Source organism: Panulirus ornatus, chromosome 29 (assembly GCF_036320965.1).
Source record: "Panulirus ornatus isolate Po-2019 chromosome 29, ASM3632096v1, whole genome shotgun sequence".
Taxonomy (NCBI): domain Eukaryota; kingdom Metazoa; phylum Arthropoda; class Malacostraca; order Decapoda; family Palinuridae; genus Panulirus; species Panulirus ornatus.
The window spans coordinates 24,723,559-24,735,665 of NC_092252.1; the positions used below are offsets into that span (position 1 = coordinate 24,723,559).

The 12,107-nt window shown below is 41.6% G+C and overlaps 1 protein-coding gene across 1 annotated transcript in view; it reads left to right on the forward strand.

Annotated features, from left to right (window-relative positions):
* LOC139758207 (protein O-linked-mannose beta-1,2-N-acetylglucosaminyltransferase 1-like) overlaps positions 1–12,107 on the forward strand; it is a 221,241-nt gene that overhangs the window by 203,304 nt on the left and 5,830 nt on the right. The window contains exons 12-14 of the mRNA XM_071679450.1: positions 992–1,100; positions 6,300–6,374; positions 11,913–12,072. Of these exons, the coding sequence (XP_071535551.1) occupies positions 992–1,100; positions 6,300–6,374; positions 11,913–12,072 (344 nt within the window). The remainder of the gene's footprint in view (positions 1–991; positions 1,101–6,299; positions 6,375–11,912; positions 12,073–12,107) is intronic.

Here is a 12,107-nt window from a genome sequence, read left to right on the forward strand (position 1 = left end):
CACACACTTACCAAACTCAGTCACCAGCTTCTGCAGTTTCTCACATGAATCAGCCACCAGCGCTGTATCATCAGCGAACATCAACTGACTCACTTCCCAAGCTCTCTCATCCCCAACAGACTTCATACTTGCCCTCTTTCCAAAACTCTTGCATTCACCTCCCTAACAACCCCATCCATAAACAAATTAAACAACCATACAGACATCACACACCCCTGCCGCAAACCTACATTCACTGAGAACTAATCACTTTCCTCTCTTGCTACACGTACACATGCCTTACATCCTCGATAAAAACTTTTCACTGCTTCTAACAACTTGCCTCCTACACCATATATTCTTAATACCTTCCACAGAGCATCTCTATCAACTCTATCATATGCCTTCTCCAGATCCATAAACGCTACATACAAATCCATTTGCTTTTCTAAGTATTTCTCACATACATTCTTCAAAGCAAACACCTGATCCACACATCCTCTACCACTTCTGAAACCACACTGCTCTTCCCCAGTCTGATGCTCTGTACATGCCTTCACCCTCTCAATCAATACCCTCCCATATAATTTACCAGGAATACTCAACAAACTTATACCTCTGTAATTTGAGCACTCACTCTTATCCCTTTTGCCTTTGTACAATGGCACTATGCACGCATTCCGCCAATCCTCAGGCACCTCACCATGAGTCATACATACATTAGATAACCTTACCAACCAGTCAATAATACAGTCACCCCCTTTTTTAATAAATTCCACTGCAATACCATCCAAACCTGCTGCCTTGCCGGCTTTCATCTTCCGCAAAGCTTTTACTACCTCTTCTCTGTTTACCAAATCATTTTCCCTAACCCTCTCTCTCTCTCTCTCTCTCTCTCTCTCTCTCTCTCTCTCTCTCTCTCTCTCTCTCTCTCTCTCTCTCTATATATATATATATATATATATATATATATATATATATATAAAGTCTATTGAAAACTATTGCTTCCCAGGTTGGTGGCTGAGAACTATACTGATTGGCTGGAGGACGAGATACGTCAAGCCACTAAGCTCCGACTGCTGGACCACCCGTGCCACACTCATATAGTCCCAAAACACAAGGTACGTACTGAAACTTGTGCACTCACAGGAGACATATACTGAATATATTTGTCAAAGAAAAGCAGTTGCATTAGTGGGAACCTTTCCGGTAAAGGAAAGAACAAAAGCGCATCTATATCTTTTAGAAAGATATCGAAAGTACAGAAAAGGACTTACATACACACACACACACACACACACACACACACACACACACACACACACACACACACACACACACAGAAACTGGAGGAAGTGGAGGGCAGGGAAATTAGAGGGAGGAAATTCGGAAGCAGATCCAAGGAGAGTGAAGAGCGAGGGAGAGGAACAAGGGCCCGGCGTGACACAAACGGAGGTACGCAGGAAATCGAGCGAAACGGTTGAAAGAATAATATGAATCGTCAGAGATGAAGCAACCATGGAAATGATTGGACTAGTTGATGGAAAGTTGAGAATGGTACAGAGAATGCAAGACCAGTGCTTACTGTCCAAAAGACATGAAAGAGAAAGTTAGAGACACAAAGGTTGACATTACCACACTGAGGGACCTAGTTGGAAAGTGGGTGACACCAAAATTAGAAGGATTAGTAAAGCAAGAGGTTGATAGATGTAAATCGCTGATTGTTTTGGGATTGGAAGGATATACGCCAGGTAAGGAAGAACGGCAAAGGAAAGGGAAAAAGAGAGAATGCGTATTAAAAGATTGTCGGAGGCTATGCGACGGTGTTCCATGATAAAGGAAAGGAGAGTTATAGGTTATAGCCAAGACGTAAGGGGACGACCAGTTATGGTTACGTTTGACTCGGTGTCATCAAGCCAGGAAGTGTCTAGAAAAGCTAAGAATCTTAAAGGCACTTTGGAATTCAGTGGAATGTTCATCAATTGTGATAGATCGAAGGAAGAAAAGGAGAAAAGCAGAGTTCAGTCAGAAGACAGAAAACCGGAGATGACATGCGTGGCAAGAGGATGAAACAGCCTCTCTAGAACTGGAGTGTTACGAGATGGTATCGTCTGACTGAAAGTAATGTTTTCAAATATTCATGGGTTAGCAGTTACATGTAAAGACCTAGAATTCAAGTATCGTACAAGGGAAAGTGCGCCTGATATTACTGAATTCGTGGAAACTAAGCTCACTTGCTTTTTCTCAGAGCAAGAAAGGAAAGGGAGGTAAAGAAGGGGGATGATTACCCCTTTAAAAGATTCAGACCCAGAAGTTTCAAGAAATAGAGCAAGATAGCCTATTCAGGCATACGTAATGGGAATAGTAACTGTAGGGATGAAGAGCATTGTGGTGTTGTTAATGTATAATCCTCCAAGAAATTGCAAGGTGCTGGAACAAATACACAATGATAACAATGAAGGAACAATCAGGATAGTGCCTCAGGCGGTGAGACTCTCACTTCTTGGAGATGGTAAGGTAGTGATGACGGGGGATTTCAGTTATAAAGAGACAGACGGTGGGATATTGAATTCTCAATAGTGAGTCATGGAGACATAAGTTTTTAATGTACACAGGAGACTTTCCTGTAGTGAAATGTCACAAAGCATACTAGGATGAGAGAGACTAATACACCAACATTAAGAAATCTTATCATCACTTATACTAGGATGAGAGAGACTAATACACCACCATTAAGAGATCTTGTCATCACTTATACTAGGATGAGAGAGACTAATACACCAACATTAAGAAATCTTATCATCACTTATACTAGGATGAGAGGGACTAATACACCACCATTAAGAGATCTTGTCATCACTGATACTAGGATGAGAGGGACTAATACACCACCATTAAGAAATCTTATCATCACTTATACTAGGATGAGAGGGACTAATACACCACCATTAAGAGATCTTGTCATCACTGATACTAGGATGAGAGGGACTAATACACCACCATTAAGAAATCTTATCATCACTTATACTAGGATGAGAGGGACTAATACACCACCATTAAGAGATCTTGTCATCACTGATACTAGGATGAGAGGGACTAATACACCACCATTTAGAGATCTTGTCATCACTTATACTAGGATGAGAGGGACTAATACACCACCATTAAGAGATCTTGTCATCACTTATACTAGGATGAGAGGGACTAATACACCACCATTAAGAGATCTTGTCATCACTTATACTAGGATTAGTTGATGTTATCTTCACTTATACTAGGATGGACTGAGGGCATTATATACGATACACCCGCTGCACGAAGTGTTCATGTAACGCTCAAGTTTGAATGTGTTAAAAGAGGACATGAAAACAAGCGAAGTGAGACTCGAAATAAAGAGGAGATACAATTGCAGAATTGAATAGCCATGAACCAGGACTTTATGTTGGATCCATGAAATTTACAATGAAGGACTAGAGACGTAGGTACCTCAGTCCTCAAATACAGAGGGAATGGTAAGGAAGAAGAAGGAATGGTTTGATAAAAGATGTCACAAAGTAAAGGAGCTCTGAGACGTGCAGAGTCGAAGATACAGACGGCACTCTATCCAGCCAGCATTTACAAGATATGACAATGATTGGAACAGGAAAGAGGAACAATGAAATTCTGCGAAGAATATTGTGGACAAGGCAGCTGAAAATCCAAAACATTGCCATAAATGTTATTAACTTATAAATAAGGATGTAAAGGAATATTCTTATAGTGTAAGTGTGGTGGATGAATGGAACAGATTGACTGAGGGTAGGGTTCATGCAGACAACATACATGAATTCATGGGCCTAACAAGTGTAAGACTTCATTCCTGTATAGTACAAATAAGTACTTATACAGATCAAGGCTCTACGATTCGTCACATATGAAACATACGCTACGATTAAAACAATGGAGAACAGCACAGTTCATACCTAAGAGAAGTAACGCAAAAGGTATGGTAGAGACTTGAAGACAACGAGGATTCAGACTACTAGCAAATTCGAGATCTCGACAGCCGTAAAAACATGGAACATCCTTGGTTTCCTTGAAGCCACAGATCACTCAGGGAAGCTCCAGTCAGCCACTGATGTACACAGTGAACAATGTTTAGCTTAGGTGAGTCACTCTCCCTCAGAAAACAAATGATATAACACACATACCCCCAGTCTGCCAACACGAATAACACACATACCCCCAGTCTGCCAACACGAATAACACACATACCCCCAGTCTGCCAACACGAATAACACACATACCCCCAGTCTGCCAACACGAATAACACACATACCCCCAGTCTGCCAACACGAATAACACACATACCCCCAGTCTGCCAACACGAATAACACACATACCCCAGTCTGCCAACACGAATAACACACATACCCCCAGTCTGCCAACACGAATAACACACATACCCCCAGTCTGCCAACACGAATAACACACATACCCCCAGTCTGCCAACACGAATAACACACATACCCCCTAGTCTGCCAACACGAATAACACACATACCCCCAGTCTGCCAACACGAATAACACACATACCCCAGTCTGCCAAACACGAATAACACACATACCCCCTCAGTCTGCCAACACGAATAACACACATACCCCCAGTCTGCCAACACGAATAACACACATACCCCCCACGTCTGCCAACACGAATACACACATACCCCCACTCTGCCAACACGAATACACACATACCCCACTCTGCCAACACGAATAACACACATACCCCCCAGTCTGCCAACACGAATAACACACATACCCCCAGTCTGCAAACACGAATAACACACATACCCCCAGTCTGCCAACACGAATAACACACATACCCCCAGTCTGCCAACACGAATAACACACATACCCCCAGTCTGCCAACACGAATAACACACATACCCCCAGTCTGCCAACACGAATAACACACATACCCCCCAGTCTGCCAACACGAATAACACACATACCCCCAGTCTGCCAACACGAATGCATACATACCCCCAGTCTGCCAACACGAATAACACACATACCCCCAGTCTGCCAACACGAATGCATACATACCCCCCCAGTCTGCCAACACGAATAACACACATACCCCCAGTCTACCAACACGAATAACACACATACCCCCAGTCTGCCAACACGAATAACACACATACCCCCAGTCTGCCAACACGAATAACACACATACCCCCAGTCTGCCAACACGAATAACACACATACCCCCAGTCTGCCAACACGAATGCATACATACCCCCAGTCTGCCAACACGAATAACACACATACCCCCAGTCTGCCAACACGAATGCATACATACCCCCCCCCAGTCTGCCAACACGAATAACACACATACCCCCACTCTGCCAACACGAATAACACACATACCCCCAGTCTGCCAACACGAATAACACACATACCCCCAGTCTGCCAACACGAATGCATACATACCCCCAGTCTGCCAACACGAATAACACACATACCCCCAGTCTGCCAACACGAATGCATACATACCCCCCTCCCAGTCTGCCAACACGAATAACACACATACCCTCAGTCTGCCAACACGAATAACACACATACCCCCAGTCTGCCAACACGAATAACACACATACCCCCACTCTGCCAACACGAATAACACACATACCCCCAGTCTGCCAACACGAATAACACACATACCCCCAGTCTGCCAACACGAATAACACACATACCCCCAGTCTGCCAACACGAATGCATACATACCCCCCCAGTCTGCCAACACGAATAACACACATACCCCCAGTCTGCCAACACGAATGCATACATACCCCCCCAGTCTGCCAACACGAATAACACACATACCCCCACTCTGCCAACACGAATAACACACATACCCCCAGTCTGCCAACACGAATAACACACATACCCCCAGTCTGCCAACATGAATAACACACATACCCCCACTCTGCCAACACGAATAACACACATACCCCCAGTCTGCCAACACGAATGCATACATACCCCCCCAGTCTGCCAACACGAATAACACACATACCCCCAGTCTACCAACACGAATAACACACATACCCCCAGTCTGCCAACACGAATAACACACATACCCCCAGTCTACCAACACGAATAACACACATACCCCCAGTCTGCTAGATGATCTTCCACATGCATTAAAAAACTTACCACGTAAACTTGCACATACACTTTAGTCATCTCTTACACATTGTTTCTCATCTCCTGCCCAACCCGTCATCCTCTCCCTCACAACCTATTGAGAAGAGTAATAAAACTGTGTTTCTGCAACAGGCTGGGCCGTTTGTGCTGTACCTTGGGGTGGCCAGCCGTGCCGACGAGTACAACAGCTTCTTCCTGATGCAAGCGGTGAGTAGTTGTCCACTCGATAAGTTCCCAAGTGCAGTTTCGTGTAATGATCACATCATCAGGGGAGACACAAGAGAGAAATAAAAGTCAATTGATATACATCGAAGAGACGAAGCTAGGACGCCATTTACCATTGTTTCATTTTCCCCGTGGACTCATAGAAATATCTTGATCACGAGCAAAATTGTGATCCTTTCCAATATATATATATATATATATATATATATATATATATATATATATATATATATATATATATATATATATATATATATATATATATATACATATATATATATATAATTTGTGTGTGTAGGTCTGGTAAATATGCCTGCTGGGTTTAGATGGAGAGTGTTAGTATTGAGATGTTTATATGCCTGGTGGGTTTAGATGCAGAGTGTTAGTATTGAGATGTTTATATGCCTGGTGGGTTTAGATGCAGAGTGTTAGTACTGAGATGTTTATATGCCTGGTGGGTTTAGATGCAGAGTGTTAGTATTGAGATGTTTATATGCCTGGTGGGTTTAGATGCAGAGTGTTAGTATTGAGATGTTTATATGTCCTGGTGGGTTTAGATGCGTAGAGTGTTAAATTGAGATTTTATATGCCTGGTTGGTTTAGATGGAGAGTGTTTGTGTTGAGGATGTTTATATGCCTGGTGGGTTTAGATGGAGATGTTAGTATTGAGATGTTTTAATATGCCTGGTGGGTTATATGATGGGAGAGTGTTAGGTATTTGAGAAGGATATATTCCTGGTGGGGTTTCGATAGGAGAGTGTAGTATTGAATGTTAATATGCCTTGTGGGTTTATATGGAAGTGTAGTATTGAGATGTTTATAAAATGCCTTGAGGTTTTTAGATGGAGAGTTTATTTAATATTTTTATATGCCTGGTGGTTTTAGATGGAGAGTGTTAGTATTGAGATTTAATAATGCCTGGTGCGGTTTAGATGGAGAGTTTTAGTATTGAGATGTTTAAATGCCTGGTGGGATAGATGCAGAGTGTTAGTATTAGAGATGTTTAATATGGCCTGGTGGGTTAAGATGGAGAGTGTTTAGTATTGAGATGTCTATATCCTGGTTGTGGTTTTAGGATTTAGTAGATGTTAGTATTGAAATGATCTATTATATATGCCTTGTGTGGTTTAGATGTGAGAGGGAAAAATAGTTTATATGCCTGGTGGGTTTAGATGGAGAGTGTTAGTATTGAGATGTTTATATGCCTGGTGGGTTTAGATGGAGAGTGTTAGTATTGAGATGTTTATATGCCTGGTGGGTTTAGATGGAGAGTGTTAGTATTGAGATGTTTATATGCCTGGTGGGTTTAGATGGAGAGTGTTAGTATTGAGATGTTTATATGCCTGGTGGGTTTAGATGGAGAGTGTTAGTATTGAGATGTTTATATGCCTGGTGGGTTTAGATGGAGAGTGTTAGTATTGAGATGTTTATATGCCTGGTGGGTTTAGATGGAGAGTGTTAGTATTGAGATGTTTATATGCCTGGTGGGTTTAGATGGAGAGTGTTAGTATTGAGATGTTTATATGCCTGGTGGGTTTAGATGGAGAGTGTTAGTATTGAGATGTTTATATGCCTGGTGGGTTTAGATGGAGAGTGTTAGTATTGAGATGTTTATATGCCTGGTGGGTTTAGATGGAGAGTGTTAGTATTGAGATGTTTATATGCCTGGTGGGTTTAGATGGAGAGTGTTAGTATTGAGATGTTTATATGCCTGGTGGGTTTAGATGGAGAGTGTTAGTATTGAGATGTTTATATGCCTGGTGGGTTTAGATGGAGAGTGTTAGTATTGAGATGTTTATATGCCTGGTGGGTTTAGATGGAGAGTGTTAGTATTGAGATGTTTATATGCCTGGTGGGTTTAGATGGAGAGTGTTAGTATTGAGATGTTTATATGCCTGGTGGGTTTAGATGGAGAGTGTTAGTATTGAGATGTTTATATGCCTGGTGGGTTTAGATGGAGAGTGTTAGTATTGAGATGTTTATATGCCTGGTGGGTTTAGATGGAGAGTGTTAGTATTGAGATGTTTATATGCCTGGTGGGTTTAGATGGAGAGTGTTAGTATTGAGATGTTTATATGCCTGGTGGGTTTAGATGGAGAGTGTTAGTATTGAGATGTTTATATGCCTGGTGGGTTTAGATGGAGAGTGTTAGTATTGAGATGTTTATATGCCTGGTGGGTTTAGATGGAGAGTGTTAGTATTGAGATGTTTATATGCCTGGTGGGTTTAGATGGAGAGTGTTAGTATTGAGATGTTTATATGCCTGGTGGGTTTAGATGGAGAGTGTTAGTATTGAGATGTTTATATGCCTGGTGGGTTTAGATGGAGAGTGTTAGTATTGAGATGTTTATATGCCTGGTGGGTTTAGATGGAGAGTGTTAGTATTGAGATGTTTATATGCCTGGTGGGTTTAGATGGAGAGTGTTAGTATTGAGATGTTTATATGCCTGGTGGGTTTAGATGGAGAGTGTTAGTATTGAGATGTTTATATGCCTGGTGGGTTTAGATGGAGAGTGTTAGTATTGAGATGTTTATATGCCTGGTGGGTTTAGATGGAGAGTGTTAGTATTGAGATGTTTATATGCCTGGTGGGTTTAGATGGAGAGTGTTAGTATTGAGATGTTTATATGCCTGGTGGGTTTAGATGGAGAGTGTTAGTATTGAGATGTTTATATGCCTGGTGGGTTTAGATGGAGAGTGTTAGTATTGAGATGTTTATATGCCTGGTGGGTTTAGATGGAGAGTGTTAGTATTGAGATGTTTATATGCCTGGTGGGTTTAGATGGAGAGTGTTAGTATTGAGATGTTTATATGCCTGGTGGGTTTAGATGGAGAGTGTTAGTATTGAGATGTTTATATGCCTGGTGGGTTTAGATGGAGAGTGTTAGTATTGAGATGTTTATATGCCTGGTGGGTTTAGATGGAGAGTGTTAGTATTGAGATGTTTATATGCCTGGTGGGTTTAGATGGAGAGTGTTAGTATTGAGATGTTTATATGCCTGGTGGGTTTAGATGGAGAGTGTTAGTATTGAGATGTTTATATGCCTGGTGGGTTTAGATGGAGAGTGTTAGTATTGAGATGTTTATATGCCTGGTGGGTTTAGATGGAGAGTGTTAGTATTGAGATGTTTATATGCCTGGTGGGTTTAGATGGAGAGTGTTAGTATTGAGATGTTTATATGCCTGGTGGGTTTAGATGGAGAGTGTTAGTATTGAGATGTTTATATGCCTGGTGGGTTTAGATGGAGAGTGTTAGTATTGAGATGTTTATATGCCTGGTGGGTTTAGATGGAGAGTGTTAGTATTGAGATGTTTATATGCCTGGTGGGTTTAGATGGAGAGTGTTAGTATTGAGATGTTTATATGCCTGGTGGGTTTAGATGGAGAGTGTTAGTATTGAGATGTTTATATGCCTGGTGGGTTTAGATGGAGAGTGTTAGTATTGAGATGTTTATATGCCTGGTGGGTTTAGATGGAGAGTGTTAGTATTGAGATGTTTATATGCCTGGTGGGTTTAGATGGAGAGTGTTAGTATTGAGATGTTTATATGCCTGGTGGGTTTAGATGGAGAGTGTTAGTATTGAGATGTTTATATGCCTGGTGGGTTTAGATGGAGAGTGTTAGTATTGAGATGTTTATATGCCTGGTGGGTTTAGATGGAGAGTGTTAGTATTGAGATGTTTATATGCCTGGTGGGTTTAGATGGAGAGTGTTAGTATTGAGATGTTTATATGCCTGGTGGGTTTAGATGGAGAGTGTTAGTATTGAGATGTTTATATGCCTGGTGGGTTTAGATGGAGAGTGTTAGTATTGAGATGTTTATATGCCTGGTGGGTTTAGATGGAGAGTGTTAGTATTGAGATGTTTATATGCCTGGTGGGTTTAGATGGAGAGTGTTAGTATTGAGATGTTTATATGCCTGGTGGGTTTAGATGGAGAGTGTTAGTATTGAGATGATTATATGCCTGGTGGGTTTAGATGGAGAGTGTTAGTATTGAGATGTTTATATGCCTGGTGGGTTTAGATGGAGAGTGTTAGTATTGAGATGTTTATATGCCCTGGGGTTTAGATTTAGCTGGGTTTATGTGGTGGTAGATGAGTTTGTTTGGTTTAAGTGGGTTAGATGAGATGTTATTTGGGTTTATGGGTGGTTAGATGAGGTTTATATTGGTGTTTAATGGTGGGGTTTTAGCTGGAGAGTGTTATTGAGATGTTTATACTGTGTGGTGTTAGATGAGAGTTTAGTGGTGTTTAGATGGGGTTAAGATGTTATTGTGTTTTAGTGGGGTAGATGATGTTAGCTGGGTTTAATGGGGTTTAGTTGAATGTTATTGTGGTGTTTATAGGTGTTGATGAGATGTTATGTGGGTTTAGTGGGGTTAGATGAGAGTTATATTGGTGTTTTATGGGTGTTAGATGAGATGTTTATATTGGTTTATAGGTTGTTGAGATGTTAGTGGTGTTTATAGGTGTTTATGGAGTTATGTGGTGTTTATAAGTGTGTTTAATAATGCTGTTTAGATTGAAGTTTGTTGGATTTTAAGTGGGTTAGTTATGGGGTTTAGATTGAGATGTTATTGGTGTTTTGTGGGTTGTAGAGTGTTTATGTGTGTTTAGTGGGAGTGTTAGTATTGAGAGTTTATATGCCTGGGGTTAGATGGGAGTGTTAGTATGAGATGTTTATATGCTGTGGTTAGATGAGAGTGTTGTATTGGATGTTATATGCCTGGTGGTTAGATGGAGAGTGTTAGTATGAGTGTTTATATCTGGTGGTTTAGATGGAGAGTGTAGTATGAGATGTTTATATGCGGTGGTTTAGATGGAGAGTGTTATTGATGTTTTATGCTGGTGGTTTAGAGAGAGTTGTATTGAGATGTTATATCCTGGTGGGTTTAGATGGAGAGTGTTAGATTGAGTTTATATCTGTGGTTAGATAGATTTGTATGAGATTTATGCCTGGTGGAGGGAATTAGATGAGGTTAATGTGGTTTAGATGAGAGGTAGTTTGAATTTTAGTGGTTGATGAGAGTTTAGAGGTTATTGGTGTTAGTGTGTTGGTTTAATGCGGAGTGAGTATTGAGATGTTTATATGCCTGGTGGGTTTAGATGGAGAGTGTTAGTATTGAGATGTTAATATGCCTGGTGGGTTTAGATGGAGAGTGTTAGTATTGAGATGTTTATATGCCTGGTGGGTTTAGATGGAGAGTGTTAGTATTGAGATGTTTAACTTGTGGTTGTATCATAATCATTGTCGAACCCCGTTATGATGAAGGGAGGGTTCGGTTGACGGGGGTCTTGTTCGTGGTTCGTGTCTCACGATGAGCAAGGTCAGTATGCACTACACCTGGCCATCAGCGGCCGGCCACTCAACTGCTACAAGTTTTTGTCCTGAAAATCTTGCTGAATCTATTTCAGGCGCCCAGCTGTTACCTCGGGTGCCAGCACAACACCTTGCCTCAACATTTTAGATAGCGTTCTATGATTATGGACGGACTTTCATAACGACAGTCTTCTTCACAGTGTTTGGGGACGGACGATCAGGAAGTGAAGGAGCTGTACAAGGGCGTCATAAGGCTCAGAGTCCGACCCTACTCCCGCAGCCTCACTGCGCAGGCCCGCCTCAACAACCTCAACGACATCTACTCCCACACCACCTCCTCCGCTTGTAACCTCAGCGCCAGCATCGCACACGCCACCAACCTCAGCGCCAGCATC